Source organism: Lissotriton helveticus, chromosome 8, assembly GCF_964261635.1.
Source record: "Lissotriton helveticus chromosome 8, aLisHel1.1, whole genome shotgun sequence".
In the NCBI taxonomy this organism is placed as follows: domain Eukaryota; kingdom Metazoa; phylum Chordata; class Amphibia; order Caudata; family Salamandridae; genus Lissotriton; species Lissotriton helveticus.
The window spans coordinates 1,329,069,531-1,329,089,722 of record NC_136069.1 but is presented as its reverse complement, the minus strand read 5'-3'; the positions used below and the strand labels follow the sequence as shown (position 1 = coordinate 1,329,089,722).

At 49.9% G+C, this 20,192-nt stretch overlaps 1 protein-coding gene across 1 annotated transcript in view; it reads left to right on the top strand.

Annotated features, from left to right (window-relative positions):
- EFHC2 (EF-hand domain containing 2) overlaps positions 1-20,192 on the top strand; it is a 381,628-nt gene that overhangs the window by 91,816 nt on the left and 269,620 nt on the right. The window contains exon 3 of the mRNA XM_078656188.1: positions 9,669-9,819. Coding sequence (XP_078512314.1) covers positions 9,669-9,819 — 151 coding nt within the window. The remainder of the gene's footprint in view (positions 1-9,668; positions 9,820-20,192) is intronic.

Here is a 20,192-nt window from a genome sequence, read left to right as displayed (position 1 = left end):
CGCTGAGGGCATGGTGCGACAATATTTTCCATGTAGTTGGGCCACTGCTTTGTCATCAAGCCCTGTTGAGATCCAGGCAATGTGTCGTCATCGAGCATCGTCATCAGGCCGTGCAGGCTGTAGAACCACTATCATCGAACATCCTCTGTGTCCTCATCGAAGGGCGATGAGTCGGTTCCGACCGGCGCAATGGTGATGATGTGTCGGTTTTGTAGCAAAACAGGTACAGAAACCACTTCTGAGGCCCAGAACTAGAAGGGCACCTCTGGTAAGGGGAGGACTCACAGATGGCAGAGCCTAGCAGCAGCAGCAGCAAATGCAGGAAGTCTTTTGTGTCCCTGACACTTTAGAAAACAGGAGGAAAGCCAGCAAGCCATTGGAGTCACTCTGGGTTCAAGTGAGATGGGTCCAGACCTTGTCCTCAGCAGGACAGAGATCAGCAGGTAGCAAGACAGTTTAGCAAAGCAGAGAAGCAGTTTCTCAGAACAGTCACTCCAGGCAAAGTGGCAATCCTTACAGCACAGTGGTCTTTACTCCAGCAGAGTTCTTCTGCGGTCCTGTAGTGTACTGTCTTGGTAGGGTCAAAGCCCCAATTCTTATACCCAAATGTGCCTTTGAAGTGGGGGGCAGTGACTTCAAAGCAGCTCCTTGAAGTGCACATGTCTCCTTTTATCCAAGCCCTGACTATCCAGGCTATCTGTGGGTGCGGGGGGAATCAGCCTTTTGTGTGAGACACAGGACACTGCCTGTTCAGATTTAAGATTTAGCTCCCACGCCACCTTCCTGCCCAGTAAGGCTATCAGAATGCAAATGAGTCCTGTGTCACACCCACCCTTCCTGTGTCTGTGGCTGTCTAGAAGGAATGCACAAAGTGTAGCTACCACCCAGCCCAGACGTGTATTGGAGACACAGTGAGTTCTGTTGGGAGACACAATGTATTTGTGTGATACTGGTGCTTAAATATTACACCTAGATATATGGACCATCAAAGTATCCAAAAAGATTTACAGGTCTGGGCTTGTATCAAACAACTTCGAGCGTAAACAAGATCTATTAATCATTCTGATTAGAAAGGAGTAGCTGAATCATGTTTCATATCTTTGGAATGGTACTGATAAATCCTCTTTAGTGGTAAAGTTGGATATAACATTACTATTTTAGAAATGCCACTTTTAGAAGGTGGACATTTCTCTGCTCTTAATTTAGTTCTGTGTGCCTGTAACCTGTGTCCGACATTCCATTAATAATAATGGGGCTGCCCTGTGTCCCTCAGCACCTAGGTGTACAATTTTCTAAAGCTACAGGGAGTTCTGTTGGGGAGAGCCAATTTCTTTGTGTGAAACTTGTGCTTGATTATTGCATCTAATTTAATGGACCATCAAAGTATCCGAAAAGATTAACAGGTCTGGGCTCGGGTTAAACAAAATTGAGCATAAACAAGATCTAATAATCATTAGATACAAACCAAACATTGCAATTTCTTGGTATATTCTCATATTATACATCCAAGTTGTACACATATTTGAGAAAGTCTCATATATGACTGTACACAAAAATACATTGAACCGTGACTTAGTGACAAGGTGACACACTATGGACACATGGTCTAACAATAAAAAAATAAACAAATGACAGAAACATAGTTTAGGACAAAAGAGTGAAGTGGAAGGATGTCCGTTTTTTCAATTTTTTTTAAACACATATTTTATCGATTTTAAGCCACAGATACATCACAACATCATCAACCCCTCGTAGCAATATCAAATATATGTTCCATTTTACTCCCAACGTAACTCGGATCCCTCCCCCCCATTCGGCAATTGGTGTGAGCAACACCAGACGCGCGTAGTCACATAGCATAACAGCGGCTATTGGGACAATCAGATGTGATTCAACGCACTTTGCTTGCATAGCACATGGATGTTCCATATAGTTCAGTCCTCAGCTCCCTCCTGGTGGTCCCGTAAAGCCTGCACCAGCGCTACCCACGCCCTGGCGAGCTCTAGCGCTTTATCTTTATTCATGCGCTTAGCCTGTCTCATTTTAATAGAGCCTTCACTATCTGCCCACTTACAGAGCTCCGACCTCCACCTCCTATACAATGTCCCTTCCTTCGATTTCCAATGCCATGTAATCTCCCTTTTCGCAAGAAGTAGGCCCAGGTCTATGAATTGACTAGTAATTTTAGTCCTGGCTGTGTGTGGAAACCAATGTAGCAGGCATACTGCCATATCAAAGTTAAGGTGCCTATCTGTGATGTTTGTAAGGAGTTCCCCCACCTCCGTCCAATAATTGCCCAAGGCAGGGCAGTTCCAGAGCATGTGATCTAAATCAGCACCCAGCTCACGGCACCGAGGGCATGCCGCGTCGTGAACCCGGAAATATTTGGTAATCTTTCCTGGAGTCAGATATGCACGGTGCAGTATAAAGAATTGTACTTGTTGAAAGCGTGCATTCCTGCTACCCTTCCATGCTCTCCGCATAATGTGCCCCCACACAGTGTCAGGTATCTGCTTAGCTATGCTCGCCTCCCACTTCTGCTTGAGGCCAACAAGAGGGCTGAGTCCCTAGTGTATCAACCTGGAATAAAGACAGGTCACCGCTTTAAATGTTCCTGCTGCCATCACCACATATTGACAGACCTTAGTTGTCACCGGTTCAGTCTGCCCTCCCTTCCAGTGTTGTCGGAGGGCTGCCAGAACAGCCGCATGGAGCAGAAAACTGCCATCTGGTAGCCCATATCTGTCGTGCAAGGTCGGAAATGGGATCAGTTCCCCATCTTCGTACAGGTCGCCTACCACTTGGATCCCCAGCTGTTTCCACTCCATAAGGGGAGACCAATCTCCACCATGCGGCAGGGCGGTCAGCATCCCCAATGGGATTTCCGGGGCATAGTGGTGCCGTACCCCAGCTCTGCGCTGACTCCTAGTCCAGCAAAGTTTAAGAGTTTTTTCCTCTATCGTCAAGTCTCGTAAGTCAATTTTTTGTTGCAGGACTATGTAGGAAAAGACGTGTCTCTGAATCCCCGCCCCACGCAGCAGCTCCTGGCCTCTGAACTCTAACGCTACATGTTGCGTTAGTATCTGCAGTCGGGCAGCCAAATAATAGAGCTCGTAGTCAGGAACCGCCATCCCGCCCTCCGCCTTGGGGCGAATCAGTGTCGTCAATGCTACTCTCCGTCTTCCCTTTCCCCACAAAAAGCCTACGAGCAATGAGCGCAGCTCCCTGAATATGCGCGGAGGGACCCAGATTGGTAGAGTCCTGAAATAATAAAGTAATCTAGGTAGGGCCACCATCTTGATGAGGGCCACCCTCCCCACAACTGACAGAAGAAGCGTCGACCAGAACGCCATGCTTCCTTTTAATGCACCTATACAGCGCCCTACATTACCGTCCAGCATGTCCATGGTTTCGTGATAGAATCGAACCCCCAAATACGTGAGGCATGTCGGTTCCCACTTTATCGCACCCACCAGTTGTGGTGGCTGCGCACACGGTTGTAACGGGAAAAGGCTCGTCTTACGCCAGTTTACTTTCAGGCCCGACAGGGCTCCAAACTGCGACAACAGGGAGACCGCGGCTTGCAACGCCTCTCCCGCATTGTCCAAGAACAAGAGCAGATCGTCTGCATATAAGGATATAAAGTGAGGTGTATCTCGTAACCAGAGCCCCGGATAGGCTAATCCCGATCTAGGTCGTACTGCAAGGGGCTCTATTGCTAGGGCAAACAGTAAAGAAGAAAGCGAGCATCCCTGCCTCGTCCCCCTCAGGACTGGGTACTGGGCTGAGATCACCGCCCCAGTCGTACTCTAGCCCTCGCCGAAGAGTATAGCACTTTCGTCTAAGTCCCAAAGTGTTCCCCCACACCAAATCTCGCCAGCACCCTGTGAAGGAAGGGCCATTCCAAGCTATCGAACGCCTTCTCTATATCCACCGATAAAGCCACGGGCAACCGCGCCTCACGGTGGTCCCCTCCCATAATCCTGATCAGCCTCCGAATGTTCGACGATGTATTCCTGGTCGGGATAAATCCCGCCTGGTCCGAGTGTACTAACGTGGTCATATATGGTATTAATCGGGTCCCACCACCTTCGCTTCCCGATAGACCTCCAGTAGACGGGGTGCCAAGATGTCTATATAGTATGAATAAAATTCAATGGGGAGCCCGTCAGCGCCAGGCGTTTTATTTTGGGCCATACTTTTGATCGCGCTGCGGATTTCGGAAAGAGTCACATCTGACCCCAACAGTTTCGCCTGTTCATCGTCTAAGGCCGGGAGGGGAATCTCAGCTAAGTAGTCGTCTATCCCTGCTTCCTCTCCATCTAGCTGGCTCTGATATAGTGTTTCGTAGTATGTTAGGAACTGCGATGACACCTCCCTTTGCGTGTAAGCCACGGTACCTGTTCCAGTGTCTATGCTCATGATCGGAGCTCCCCTCTGCACAGGATCAGCCAACCACGCTAACAACGTGCCCACTTTATCACGCACCGCATGGGTTTTTATCACGTAGTTCTTGTGATCAAAGCAGCGGAGGTGCTCAACTTCAGCCGCCGCCGCTTCCCTTGCTTCCACAAGCCTATCCTGTAAAGTAGGCTGTTCTGGTCTCAGCCTCTCCAGCTCCCTTAATCGTTCTTCCGCTTTGGCCACATCTCCCATAATCACTTTACGCACTCCCGAGAATTTACTAATACAGAGCCCCCGTATCACTACGTTGAAGGCGTCCCACTCTTCTGCACGGTTGGAGGCCGTACCCTGATTCTCCTCAAAATAGTGCTCAATGCCCTCTCTAACCGCCGCTTGGAAGACAGAGTCCTCCAGGGTGTCAGGTTGGAGCCGCCACGTGGGTATGGCCGACCTCTCCTGTTGCCAATTAAAGGACAATAACAGCGGGTTGTGATCAGAAATGGTCCGTGCTAGGTACTCGGAATGTGCTACCAGGCGGGCCACCGTCCGGGAACATAGTATAGCATCTAACCGGACATGCAACTCGTGGTGCGCCGAAAAAAAGGAGTAATCCCTGTCATGAGGGTGGTGTGCACGCCACACATCTACCAGGCCCCAGTTATTCTGCCAGTCCAAGCGTTTTCCTGCCACTCTCCTGACTGGGGAATCAAGCAGTGGCGGATGTGATCGATCCAGGGCCACGTCACTTATGGAATTAAAGTCCCCTCCTACAATTACTGGCCCAGCCAAATATCGCACTAGTGTCCCTGAAAGACCTTCGAAGAAGCGTGCCTGATCCACATTGGGAGCATAAATACTACAAAGTGCAACATCCTTACCAAACAACCTCCCTTCTACCGCTACGTACCGTCCCTCTGGGTCCAAGGCATGGCACGTGGCCTGAAACGGAATACCCGCCCGCACCCAAATCAGCGCCCCCCTAGCGAACGCCGAGTACGACGTGCTAAAGACCTGACCTCTCCATCTACTCTGCAACGCCCGACCCTCCACCTCAGTAAGATGGGTTTCCTGAAGCATAGCTATGTGTACTCCTCTCCGCACCAGATATGCATGGACCTTATACCTTTTAGCCATTGAATTCAAGCCACGAACATTCCACGTGATACAACGCAGTTCAGGTAACACTCCCATTCCGCCTGTTCCACCACCTCCAGGTGTCCCGCAGTCGGTCACCCACACCAAAATTGCCGCCCCAAACAACAACTACCCCTTCAACAACCCCCCCTCACCCCCCCAGAACAGGACCTAATACAAAAATATCAGCCCCCATCCAAACTAGTCCCTCACACACACACCTAAACCCTGCAGCAGCCACTACAGGTAGCCTTATGGGCAATCGGGGGCAGCTCAGCCCCGACGGGCAGCAGCACCAGCCACACACTCCATCGCCCGGTGCTCCCCCCTCGTGCACACAGGAGCAAGTGCCCCCCTCTCCCCATAGTCAGAACGAAGTGACCCCATTGACCCATGCCACATGGCCGCCCTTCCTTCCGTTACTCATCCAGCATTCCGTCTGCCGTCCCGGGCGTGACGTCCGTGCCCCTGGTGCTGTCTGTGTCCGAATGTTCGACTTCCGACCGCTGCCGTTCTTCCTCAGTGTCAGTTCCTACAACTGAGACAGGTGTCTGGGAGCCAGTGATCGCCGCCGCCGCCTCTAACGCCCCCTGTCTTTCCGCTGCTGCCTGCGACAGTAGCTGCGCTCGCAAATTCCTGTTCCGTTTCCGCAGCCTCTGGGATTTGCGGACCTGCGGCACTGCAGTCAGCTCCGATCGTCGATGTTTTTTACTATCCGTTCCCGCCCTGTATGTTTCGAGCCATGACCACGCCTCTTCCGTCGTGTGAAAAAACTGCGCAAGGCCATCCACAATGATTCTCAGCTTCGCAGGGAATAACAAGGAATATTGGATCCCTTCTTCCCTGAGCTCTTTTTTAACTGCCAGAAACGACGCGCGGCGCCTCTGGACGTCCTGCGTGTAGTCCGGAAAGATCGTCACCTTGCTATTCTCCACCGCAAATGGGCCAGACGAGCGGGCCCTTTGGATCAGCAGGTCCCTGTCTTTGTAGTGAAGCAACCTCGCAACCATCGGCCTGGGGGTCGGCCCGGTGACGGAGGCCGTGCTGGCACCCTATGCGCCCTCTTAAGCGTGAAGAAGGTGGACAATCCCTCCGGCACCACCGTCGTCCTGAACCAGTTCTCCAAATATGCCACCATGTCTGTCCCTTCAATTTGGTCAGGAAGGCCCACCACGCGTACATTGTTGCGCCTATTGCGGCTCTCGGCATCTTCTGCCCGCTGCTCCAGGACCCCTATTCGATCCAGCACGTCTTCCAACTTCGCTGCCAGAGCCGACTGCGCCGGCGCCAAGTCTCAGAGGGTATCTTCATTAGTCTTGACCCTGTCTACCAGTTTCGCATGGTCCGCTCTCAGAAGTCCCAGACCAGTAGCTACTTGCACAATGTCTTGTTGTAGGGCGTCTTTAGAGGCAGCTATCGCTTCTATAATCCTATCGAACTGCACTGGAGCCCCGGGTCGGGCCAACTCTCCCCTGTCTTACATTCCACTGTGGCAACACCACTCGGATCCACTGTTTCATCCTTTTTGCCTTTAGGCTTCATCTTGGCTAGTAAGTCCCCTACCGGATAGCCCACAGAATGCGTCACCTCAAAGGCCACTCCGCTGTTCTCTCGCCTCCTCCACACTGCCAGTGCTTTCTATGCCACGTGAGCTTTGCCGGACCTAGTGCTAATGTTCGACCTGATGTAGGGCACAGTTCTGAACCACTACTAATTCACCCCCAGTCGGCCAGCAACAGCAGAGACCCCAGCCAGTCCTCCAGCATCAACAGCAAGCGCGCAGTCTTGCCCTTTCAAATGCAGAGCAGCTGCCAGGAGAGTTTCTCCAGGAAGGCCCGTCCCTACTAAGCTACAAGCACTCCCTTCTCAGCACTCCTAGGATAGCCCCTCGCTACTTCCAGGAGAGCGTCCCATGAGGTACTACCAGATCACCGTACCGAGGGCAAATCGCGGGTCACCAGATATCGCGTCACTGTTAGAGTAGGCTCAAGCAATGGTCATCCCCCTTCAGCACAATGCTCCAGGAGTCCGCCGAGTGCCACAGCCGATCACGAGGTGTCCCTGCAGGCCCGCTGCAGTCTCCGCGCTGCTCAGATCGGTCACTGCACTTTCATCCAGGTCTCGCGCTACTCCAGCGGCCCCTGCTCCCTCAGCAAGCACAGCGCCGCGCGCCTGAAGCCCACCCCACCTCCGTAGCGCGGAGCCCAGGCACCCAGCACCGCACCTACCTCGGGATCACTTCCAGGACCGCACCTCCGCCGTGCTGCTGGTCCAGTGCGAGGCTCTGGGCGTCTTTCCTCTCCGCCATGCTTCCGACGTTCCCCGCCACTATAGCCGCATCAGTGTCCGCCACCGCCGACCTCCACAGGCCTCCTGGGGCATGAACCAGCCCCCTCCAATGCCGCAGGCAGTCGCCGGTGCCGGCCAAGGATGTCCTCCTTGCTGCAGTCCCCCGCCGGAATTCAGGGCTCAACCAGCATGCAGCCACAGCGCCCGCCCTGGTCGGAGTCGAGCCCCACCTCCACTTCTGCCAAAATCGGGGTTCGGAGCCTCTGTGCGGGCAAGTCGTCAAGCCGCAGCGTCAGGGAGCTAGGTCAAACCCCAGACGGCGGTCGACGTAGTTCAGGGTCCGCTGGCAGCCCACTTCACCGTCTGGCACGGGGATCGTCTTCAGCTTCGGCTGTCGTCCGCCATCTTGCCTTTGTTCGGCCACGTACGGCCGCACCGGACACCCCGCTCCTGAGCACCCAGGAGAGTCCCCCAGCGCCACTGTCCGCTACCTATATGCTGCAGGCTGCTTGGGGATTTAGCGCCAGGCAATTATGCGTGGAGAGGAGGGCAAAATCAGGATTTTAACTGGGAGCAGGCGCGGAGGTCCGAGCTCACGCCGCCATTCCCGTCGGCGTCCAAGCCACGCCCTGTCCGTTTTTTCAATTATCAACACTTCAACCCCAGGGCACTTGTGTAATACGGCCCCTGGGATACACCAATGTCACCATGTTTAGGAGAGAAGCACATGCACTTTAGCACTGGTTAGAAGTGGTAAAGTGCCTAGAGGCCACCCTAAGGATGACAAGTATAACATTTACCTATTCCTCATCGATGTATCCTTTATCTACATTATATTCTACCATAGTTGTTTTCATAATCAAGGGAAGTTTTTCTTTAAGTTGACTGGAACTTCAATGTACAGCTGCTCCATCATACGCACTTAATATTATAATGCAGAATATTTTTATGCACAGATTTTCTTTCAGAATGCCTATCCACTCACTGGCCACTTTTAAAATCACTATCACTCCTCTCATTATGGGATGCCCCGGCACCTCTTGTAGCGACTAGAATGTGTTTCTGATGCACGCTATTGTTCCTTCTTCGTGTTTTCAAAATTTGGAACTCTTCCTTAAATCCTGACGGGTTGTCTTCTGCAGTTTGTGCAATTAGAGTAGGAACTTCAAGATGACTTTCTCAAATTATTTGCCTTCCCCTCTACCTCATATCCTGAGTGAAATAAAGCGCCACCGTTACAATGAGATTAAATCCTTTTCAGCAGTGATCACCTCACTCCTCGTCACCACCTTGGCAGTAGTTGTTCCAAATGTCTCTTATTTTGTGCACTATGGATTCTAGAGCCAGTGCCTATAATCTTTTTTCCCAAAGCCCTTTAAGTGACTTTTAATATGACGTACTTTCTGAAATTATCTTTATGCAGTCCTTGTTATCTTCAATGCTGAGCAATTCTCTCTAGCAGCCTTTAAGTTCAAACACATCACCGTGGGATGATTAACGAGTGGCACACTATGATTGAGCAGACATGAACGCTTAAGTATATTTATTTGCACAGATCTTAAGATGTAATCATAGGCAATTTGCAAATCAAACAACAAAACTGCTGTTTTCCTCACACAGCTTTCTAAAACGTTAACCAAAAGAAACTCTCTGAATGATAGGCATGCCATGGACATATTTTACAAAGCTCGGTGTGCTAGGATGTGCTTGTGTATTCTCAATGAATTGAACTTTGTCAATAGATAGTGTGATTTATTTTATGAGAAGTTTTTAATTTTTAACATTTTACATTTTGTGAGCATTGAGTTGCTTCTTTACCTGCCTATGTCTGCCTCCTACAGGTGCTCTCTTTCCATGCCTACTTTCAAGAGGCCATCACTGACAGCAGAGAAGAAAAATTCAGAATCAGGCAATGCAAAATATACTTTTACCTTGAAGATGATACAATTCAGGTGGTCGAACCACATGTCAAAAACAGTGGAATTCCACAAGGTATGTACAGCATGTGTAAGTCTGCTCAGCCTACTCTTGTCTGAATTATTCATAACATCTAACTTTTCAAAATGTATTCTCACCCTGAAGTCTCATTGCTGGACAGCCTGCCTCTAATTCCTAAGTCAGTTCCCTTCATTCTCCTTTACTGCTGCACCCCCACTGTTCATTCTGCCAAGTGGCTTTTTACCATCTTGGAAACTTGCTCTAACTCCACCTCTGCCTAGCTTCTGGTCACTACAATCTGGTTATTTCTTATAGGAGGCTGTGCACAACCTAACAGTCCCTCGCTGCTTCTAGCAATTTAACGTGACCGATACACACCTTTCCCAATTTACTGGCATTCTTCTACTTAATTTGTAAATTACAGTAAGTCTGAAAACACAATCTTCTTTAAAATAGTCTTCTGTACCTTCATATCGCTGACATCACACCTTGGAGACATTAACGTCTTGGTGTAGAGGAGCATCTCAAAACAGGTTTTCAATTTTTTTATTGTACAGCGATGAGTACATGTAAAATGCGTTATAATGTAGTGGAAACAATGCTGTACAATACTGTTTTACAGGGTCAAACTAGGTGACCATAAAACACTGCTTTTACATAGAGCTTAATACCACAAGTGTTGCTGTTCATAAAGACTGCCCCTCTTGCCATTCCACAACACAACTCATGTTTAGTGGCTACTGATTATAATTTTGGGATACACGTTTTTTTCTGGAGCCTCTGGTAGGGAGACTGCCTACAGTCTGTAATGACTAGGACCCTTCACAGCCCAACGAGTATGAGATGTCTATGATTAGTATGGGGATACACACACACATATTTGTGTGTAGCCCCATCATGGTGGGTGCCTAAAAGACAGTTGTGAACCTTTCTGGTAGCAGTCATCTGTTCCACTGGATTTCAGTGTTTCTGCCCTTTTATCTCTTCTTCCTGTACAGGCCAGTGTAGCTCAGATTGTTGTGTGTTTAGGGTCAATACTAAAACTCTACTGAGTATCAGACAGGAGACCTTTTGTTTATCTCACTGGTAGGAGGATGATCTAGCAATGGCTTGCAGGATACTGACACTTGTGAAAAGAAGGACCAAGGGCGCGAAAACTTGTTCACACCTGGAACAAGACATGTTCTGTGCCCACCCCTGGTATCCTTTAGGGTGCCGCTCGAGTCAGGAGTTTGTGTTGTTTGCAGTTTCTGCTCGCCACAGGAGTGGTTGGGAGCCAACGCCCTGCTGGGGATTCATTTGCTGCAAGTCCGGCCGCAGTGGAGGTGAGAGGCGGAGGCGAGCGGGACTGCGAGGACCAGCAGTCCATCTGGCAGCGCCAGCTGGTTCCTCTTCCCGCCGCGCCTCGCGCCCCCTCCCAGTGCCACGCCCCCCCGCCTGAGTGTACTTAACTCCTCGCGGCCCCCGCTTCGCGGGTGCCGCTCGAGTCAGGAGTTTGTGTTGTTTGCAGTTTCTGCTCGCCACAGGAGTGGTTGGGAGCCAACGCCCTGCTGGGGATTCATTTGCTGCAAGTCCGGCCGCAGTGGAGGTGAGAGGCGGAGGCGAGCGGGACTGCGAGGACCAGCAGTCCATCTGGCAGCGCCAGCTGGTTCCTCTTCCCGCCGCGCCTCGCGCCCCCTCCCAGTGACACGCCCCCTTGTTACACTTAAGAGAATCCCCTCACGCGCGCAGCGGGACGCGCGCGGGGCGGTCACCGGGGCGAAGACCGGGCAAAGAGCGGGCCGTTCTAGGCCGTTAGAGGCCGGGAGAGACCGGACCGGGCCCCCCCTCTAACGCCCCTGCCAATTTGTTCCATCATTTACCTCATTATGGCATCCAGAGCTTTAAGGAGTAAGTCGGTACAACATGGCACAAGCACTTTGGAAATTTTTTTCCCCAAAGCGACCTCCCAAATCAGCAAGTGTCAATCATCTACGGACTCTCACCTTGAGATGGGTCCTGAAAGTGTGTTCTTGGACCTTGGGGAATCTGTCTCAAATGATGCTAGTACACCCATCACCACGGACGCTACCCATATGTCTCTGCTGGACAGCATCGACCAGACTATTGAGTCGGTACTTCGACAGTTAAGAACTCCGGTTACGCAGAGGGATCGGGATTCCCCACGGCCAACGGGGATTTCCGACCACTCTGCTGTCCTGGATAACATGGGTCTAAACACGTTGGAAGCGGGTCAAGCGGCCTTGTCAACAGTCCCTGTAGATAGTGGGGTGGCACAGCCCCTAAAAAGAAAAAGGCCTGCTGAAATAAAGAGGGTAAAAAGGGCAAAAATTGTTGCATCTGAATCAACCCTTGAAGATAGTACAGATATTTCGGTCTCCCCTGAGCTCATTCTATCTGGGTCTGGGTCGGATCTTGTGGCCTCGTCAGCTCCTGTGCTATCACCAGCGGCGGCGGGCCCATTTATCTTTGGTGGGCTATCTTTTAATAGTTCAGATGTAGTAATTAATTCCCTCACAGCTATTATCAAGAATTTGTTAACCCCCATCTCAGTTAGATTAGAGGCTATAGAGAATCTACTCCAGTCCCGGGAAAATATCCTTACTAGGAGAAGCCCTGGTGTAGCTGCAAACGCCCCCGTAGCCACCGGGGAACCACCTGGGAATAGCTTACCTCCTTCCACATTGCCCCAGGTTTCCAGTAGGGCATTGTCTAGTGCAAATGGTGCGTCTATTTCTCAGACGCGCACTTTGTTACCTCTAGTGCCTAGGCCCCCTGTTCCGGCCCCCAGGAGATCTAAGTTACCCCCTGCGCCGCGGCTTGCGCCGCAGTCAAGGGCGCCAGTGGGTCCTACAAATGCCCTAAGTGATGGTTGTGTCCCTCCCCCAGATAGACGCAGGGAGGTCAATCTGCCCCCAGAAGCTGTTCCATACACGGCAATCATGGTGGGAGTTCCTGAGCTAGCTGGTGGTGTTAGGGAGTCTCAAGACTCCCTACGCAATAAGGCCATAAGCTGGCTCAGTATCAATAGACCGCTGCCTCCAAACTTGAAGGGTGAGGTTCTGATGGTAAGGAGGATCCCATGGATTGGCTCTACCAAAAAGAACAGGTCAGGGGATTGCATCGTCTTAAGTTTTAGGAGCCCACACGTTGCAAATTACATCTGCAACTGGCTTGTTAGGCCTGACAAGTCCACAATAGAACTTGTACCCCTTTCTTATTTCTATCCTAGTGGTAGCAACACGGTGGGAGGGAGTGAGAAGGGATGGACCAGGGTGGGCTTTGCTGTAGATGGCTCCCGTTACAGATCAAGGCACCCCTTACCAACTATTCAGGCAAACTTCATACATCACAACAGGTTTTCCTGTCTGGACCAGGTCGATTGACCACAAACCAGGCCAATCCTGCCTGGTCCTGAGAATAGGGTGGATGACGTGCCAAGCTGTGTGGGTTTGGGTGTGATCCCTATGATGGAACCAACCCGGCTCCAGGCCGCTAATGAGCGAGGGGCTGACACGATTGACAATCTGTGCCAACTGAGTCCCTCACTTAACACCGGGTTAGCCCATATTCCGCAAACAGGGGCAGTGGAGCGGGCTGGTCCTGCTGCCACCGCTGTCGGCGGAACCGGTGCCCCAGACGTTGGTTTACCCATGGCTACCCCGCAACCTCCTGCTGGAGCTCAGGGCAGCCTGCCACTTGACCCAGGACTGAGAATTCTCTCCTGGAATGTGGCAGGAATTGCGAACAAGGAAGGCTCTTCTGAATGGGACTCCCTGGTAGGTGGATGTGATATTCTTCTCCTTCAGGAGACTTGGGCGAGGGCCGCTCAGACCAAGACAGGGTTTGAAGTATTTGAAATCCCTGCCAAATGGGCTGGGAGGGGGAGGCCATCTGGTGGCTTGGCAATCTGGATTGCGAGTCACACTGGGTGCCAGGCGGAGCAGGTTCGCACGTGTTCGCAGGACATCCAGTGTGTGCGGCTCACTTGGCCTGGCAAAACTCCGTGGGCCATTGTCAACGTCTACTCGCGCCCGGTTGCCTCGCCAAGTGAATCACCTACCTTAAATGATCTGGCTTCCTTCTTGGGCCAACTTCCGGGTGACTACAAGGTGGTACTTGGAGGAGACTTCAATTGCCACTTTGAACCTTTGGAAGGTTTACTCGATGGTGCCCTTACGGCCGAGGACGACCATTGGGGGGTTCCACCCTCTTCTTCTCCTCACCCTAAAACCTGGTCCCCTCTAGCCTTACAACTCATGTCCCTTACCCTGAATAGCGCGCTGAGGGCGTGTAATGGTCGTACCCCTTCCGATACCCCCTCGGTGTGTACTTTCAATAGGAGGGGCCATGAGTCGAGGCTAGATTATATCATGGTGGACATTTCACTTTGGCCCAAAGTGCTGGACTTTAGGGTTATTAAGAGGTCAGACAGCGACCACAACGCCCTTTGCCTAAATATTGTGTGCCCTTTGCCCTTGACGGACTCATCCCCAGCTGGCCAAGGGGTTGATATGGGGGATTTGCTCCTGACCACAAACAGGCGCCGAGTTAAGTGGGGAAAGCTTGTAAGGTCGGAAGAGTCCATCAAGAAATTATATGAGCTGGCGCTCCCAAGCTTTATGGAGGTGGATGCCCTCCTGAACGAACCAAGAACCCCTGATTACTGTGAGAAACTGGGAAACATTCACCAGGTTTTAGTGAGGGACTTGGCCGAGGTATTCCATCCGGAGGTCCCGATTCGAAAGAAAAGGACCCCTCTCCCCACCTGGTACACCCCAGACTGCAGGGCAGCAAAATCTGAGCTCATTGCAGCCATAAAAGAGGGGTCAGACAAGGCCAAAGTGCGTGACCTAAGGAACCACCATAAATCAGTGCTGGCGGCTGCAAGGACCGAGTGGGACTGGAAGTATTGGCAGGACCTCTACGATGCCCTCAAATTCAGGGACTCCCGGCAATTTTGGGCCCTTGTAAATAATGGGTCAGGGGAACTCAGTAAAGCGACTGAGTCCAATATAGCCCCTGCGGTCTGGGAGGCCCATTTTGGGGCTCTTTACCAAGATACCAGTCCCTGCCCGGCCGCAGAGCTGCAACTGCCCTTGGGTACTGAGGAGTTCGGAATGGAACTATCCCTGGGGGAAGTGGAGCTTGCCCTAGAACGTCTAGCAGTGGGGAAGGCGCCAGGCCTGGATAGGTTACCCGGGGATCTATTTAGGCACCACCCGGATATCTGGGGCCCATACCTTCTCGTTCTATTTAATGCCATTCTCGGAGGTATGGCGATCCCTGGGTCGTGGTTGGGGGCAGAGATTGTGCCCATCCACAAGAAGGGCTCTACTCTGCTCCCTTCCAATTACAGGCCTATAAGCCTCATAGATGTGCCCCAAAAGATCTTCGCGCGCCTCATCTTGGACCATCTCCTAGATTGGGTCGAGGTCAATGACATCCTGAGCCCTCTACAGGCTGGCTTCAGGAAGAACACGTCGACCATGGACCAAATTTTTCGCCTCCTTCTCCTGTACTGGAAGACGGTTACGCTAGAGGGAGGTCGACTGTACATGGTCTTCGTGGACCTGAGGTCAGCCTTCGACCTCGTCCCGAGGGGGAAGTTATGGGAGGTTCTGCAGAAGCTAGGAGTTCCCCCCCACCTCCTTAGAATCATCATTAGGCTGCATGAGAACAACTTTGCGGTAGTGAGGTGTGGGAGGGATGGCAAGCCCTCGGGTAAATTCCCGGTCCGCCGAGGTGTCAGACAGGGCTGTGTCCTGGCTCCGACACTGTTCTGTCTGTACATCAACAGCGTCATTCAACACCTTGACGCTGTTGGGGATAATGACGCCCCGGTTTTGGCAGGAAGGAGGGTTCCGGCAATTATGTTTGCCGATGATACCCTCCTTCTTTCCAAATCCCCCATGGGGATCCAGAGGATCGTGGATGGTTTTGGTCACTTTTGTCGACAACATGGGTTGGAGGTGAACACGGAAAAAACTAAGTTCATGATCTTCAACCCTCCGACCAAGACCAGACCCAATCCAAAACTGGGGGAAACCAGTCTGGAAAGGGTTTCTACCTTTACATATTTGGGGGTCTCACTCCAAGAAAACCTGACATGGGATTCCCAGGTGGCAAGATCTAGGCTGAAACTCTCCCAGCTATCGGGCGCACTCCTGAGGGTATCCAACAAGTCCACCTTCAAGCCTGTCAGTCCGGCCCTGGAAATGTACAGGACTCAGGCGAAGGCAGCTGCCTTGTATGGCAGTGAGCTGTGGGGCCATAAAGCTGGGAAGGTCATGGCAGGGGTGGAAAACTGTTTCCTCAGACGTCTTCTTGCTCTCCCGCAAGGCACACCACTCCTCCCCCTAAGACTTGACCTGGGCCTCCCGTCAATCGTAGAGGACCTGCGGTCGAAACCGGTGAAGTACTGGCATCGGTTATGGACCACTGAGGAGCTGCATCACTATAGGCAGGACCTCATACACGTCTTGAGGCTGGATGTCAATGGTAAGATCCCTTGGCTGGCACTCATCAAGTCGGAATGTTCCAGCCTGAATTTGCCAGACCTATGGGATGACCCAGCTCAGGGTTGTAGAAGGATTTCGCGCAAAACCCTGGCACAGCTCTATAAGAACAAAATCCTTGCTGATATGGACAGTGCATATGACAGTGGCACCCTGACGGGACGTTTTATAGTATCCAAAAATTCTTATACTTTTGAACCTTTTATGGATTTTATTTACCCTCTTCTGGCGAGGAAATTGTTCCTGCAATGGAGGTTTGGTACGCTCCCTACTAAAGTTTTTACCTATAAATGGTCGCTAGGGGGCGACAAGCTTTGCCCATGCTGTAAAGTTAAGGATGAAGATGATTTGCACATAATGTTCTGTTGTCATGTTTATCGGAGCCCGAGGAGGCGCTGGCTAGCCCCTCTATGCCGGAATCTGGGCTTCAGTAACTATTTACAAGCCTACAGGGTGCTGAAAACTAATACCCTGGGCCACATTGTGTTCGCGGTCTCCAAATTCTTAATGGCAGCATGGATAATAAGGAAGAAAATGTCTGGCTAATCCATTTTACCATGTTTTTCTAAACACTGCAGGTCCAGTTGGTTTTTTATTGTATATATTGTCTTTTATCTGTATGTATTTTTATTGCTTCTTTTATGGCCCATGTGGCCGAAATAAAGAATTTTTGGATTGGATTGGTATCCTTTAGCAAGCTCAGGAAGATGAGCTGCTGCCCCAACAACAACCTCTGATGAGCTGTTGCCTGTCTGAAGTGAATTCACATCCCCTGTTAGTACTATGGAATGTTTCAGATGAAGATGCATAATGAAATGCAACAAACATTATGAGACACCTTATCAACATGGTACTGGGCACTAAAGATTTAAAAGGTCACAGGCATTTGGTAGCTCTTTCTAAAATGTTCAAGTGTACCACAGCATTTCCGTGACTGTTTGGTCAGTACAGCACTAATAAAGAATGTAGAATACTGCTCCAAGATGATGGCCATGTTTATACTCATATCAAATCACCAGGGGATGGCAGAGGTAAAAGGAGGTAACTCGTCCTCCAAAAACAATCAAATAACCAAAAAAGAGTCCCTCCTGCTGTAGAAGAAAGGAAGGAGTAACCTCTTTATAGGACTGGGAAAAAGAAACTTTCTTTTTTTTGTTTAAATTATTTTGATTGAAGTTAGGTACAACATGGAATAGAGGCAATATATTATACATTTGTACTCACATTTCCTTCAGTCTCTAATGAAGACACAGATTCCTCAAGTGTGGGTAGCGCGCTCGTAAATATAGTATCGGAAACATTTCCTCCAGTCCATGTAGATATATTGTACTTATACAACTATAAAACTTCCCTCCCAAGTGCCTTGCCACCCCCCTAACAAAAAAGGTGGTGTCACCGTTTTTCTACTATCTCATGAGGTTGTAAGATGTGACATGGGAAGTCAAGCGTCATTTTAATGCCGGACTGGATGGTGTGTTGCGTTTAGCAAAGACATTTTCTTTTAAATAACCATGGTGGCATGCTTCATCAACGCGTTCATCCCTGCCCTTCTACAGACAGGGGCGTGCTGCTACCTGTTAAGATGAGGGAGCACTTTGTAAATGGATGTTCCTATACACCAATGTTGGTTGGGATTATGGAGTGGGTTACTTATATGAGCTCCATTCAGGCAATAGCCACAATCCTTTCCAGGGTGAACCATAAAGTCACTAAATTAACCTGTGCTTAACCCTCCGGTAGCTTGGCAAAGAGCAGTCACGCTTAGAGGCAGTGTGTAAACTTATGTTGCATACAAACAGTAAAAAAGTGAAAAAACAACACAAGAAAAAACCCACATCAATTTAGAAAGATAGAGTACATTTGAAGAAATAAAATGATACCAGAACAACAGATATCCAATCAGTAGAAGTGGAGATACTCTGTTTTAAAGTTTTAGGTAAAAATAGAGACTAAAAACACAAATTGTCACCCATGATCATCTGGTTGAGCTTGACCTGGGAGAAAGTCCAAGTTCAGGCCGACTGCAATGGCATGCCTGATGCACGGAAAAAGTTAGTCCTGCTGATTCAGGCACAAAGAATCCCGTTCGCTGTGGAGGAGGCTGCGAGATGCAGGGAGAGCATCTCAACTCGTTGTGCGGAAAGCCAGTTGGGAGTCATGGACGGTCATTGCAGTAGCTTAATTGGTCACCTTATGTGGTCAATGCAGGCTGTTGTTGCTGTAGAATGGATTGCAGATCTCGCGTTGTTGGTCATCACTGGTGGCTGCTGTAGCGTGAAGAGCAGGTCTCACTGGAGCTTTGCATTGGCAATCATCGGGGTGGCAGAGTCAGTGGGATCAGGAACTCACTCCATCAGAGACAGACAGGATTCAGGCCGGTCCAGTTGCAGGTCCAGGCAGGTCCTATGCAGCAGGTCAGCTGGTTAGTTGCAGGAAGGCCTCTGGAACTTCTTATATCCATGTAGCTCACAGAGGAGTTCAACCAATTGACCATTGGAGTCATTGAAGTAAGCCTGGGATGAAGGTAAGCAGGTCCAGTCTTCCTTCTCAGACTGCAAGGTAATCCTCTGCTGCAGGGCAGTCGTTCTTCTGCAATGTTCACTGGTCCAACAGTATTTTATAGAGTGTCTCTGGAGGTCCAAATTTTATGCCTACCTGGTGCCAACCGTTGTGTGTGCGGGGGGGGGGTCCCTCTCCTACCAACTCCCTCCCATCTGGCTCTGGAAAGTTCTTTCCCCTTTCAAGGCTCCAAACTGTCTGGGGTGACAAAACACAGGACAGGCCTAGTGTCAGAATTCTTTGTGGGCAGGAGGCACAACCCTTTGATGTGTAAGTGGGGCAGGGCACAACTCCACCCCCAGCCATCTGACAGGATGGTCCACCCTGCCCAAATCTAGTCCCCTTTGTGTCACTGTGTGGGAGGAATACACAAACCCAAACAGCAGAGTCATTCTCTGTCAGATGACCCAGGACACTGGCAGAAAGCACAAATGGGTAGGACAAGAAAAAGCCACCTTTGTAAAAGTGTCATTTTCAGAATTGTGACTTAAACTCTGACTTCACCATTAAGGAGGGTTTAAAATTACAATTCATTTGAGTGCAAACAGCTTGTCTCTATATGTTCCAAATTCAAAGGCATCACATATTAAATGTAATATAGTAACCCTGAGTTAGTCAACTAGAGAGTTAGACCTCACCACAGTGAAAAACATCTTTAGTAGTTTTTCACTGTCAGGATGTGTAAAACTTAAACACACATATAATTTTTTTACATACAATTCACCCTGCCCTAAACGCATTTAGAGCCTACCCTTAGGGGTGACTAATAAGTATTAAAAAGTAAGGTTTAGGCCTGGCAAATGGTTTATTTTTCTGGATCGAAATGGCAGTTTAAAACTGCTCAAAGACTGCAATGGTAGGTCTGAGACGTTTTAAAATGCTACTTTGGTGGGTGGCACAATGAGTAATGAAGCCCACTAGTAGCATTTAATTTTCAGACCCTGGGTACATGTACTACCATTTAATAGGGACATACATGTAAATTAAATGTACTAATTAGGTATATGACAATTGTAGCCTCATTTTGGGCAAGTCTTACGATCAGAGTTTTTGGGGTGGTTTTAGCAGTCATAAACGCTGGGCAAAAGTAAAAAAAAACTTGTATTCTGATGGTGCTGGAAGCTCCTGTTATTGATACCATTGGAATTAAGAGACCACTTATAATTAGGGCCAAACTGCACTTTCTCTGCTCAAAAAGTGGCTAAGATCTTTGCGTTTTAGAGGGGCATTTAAAGCACATTCAACACTAGAGGCCTCAATATCTTCAAATGTTTCTTTGTGTCAGCATATGACCGATTGTTTTAAGTTTAAGGGGTCAATTTAGAGCGTCCCTCTCTGCCAAACTGAAGG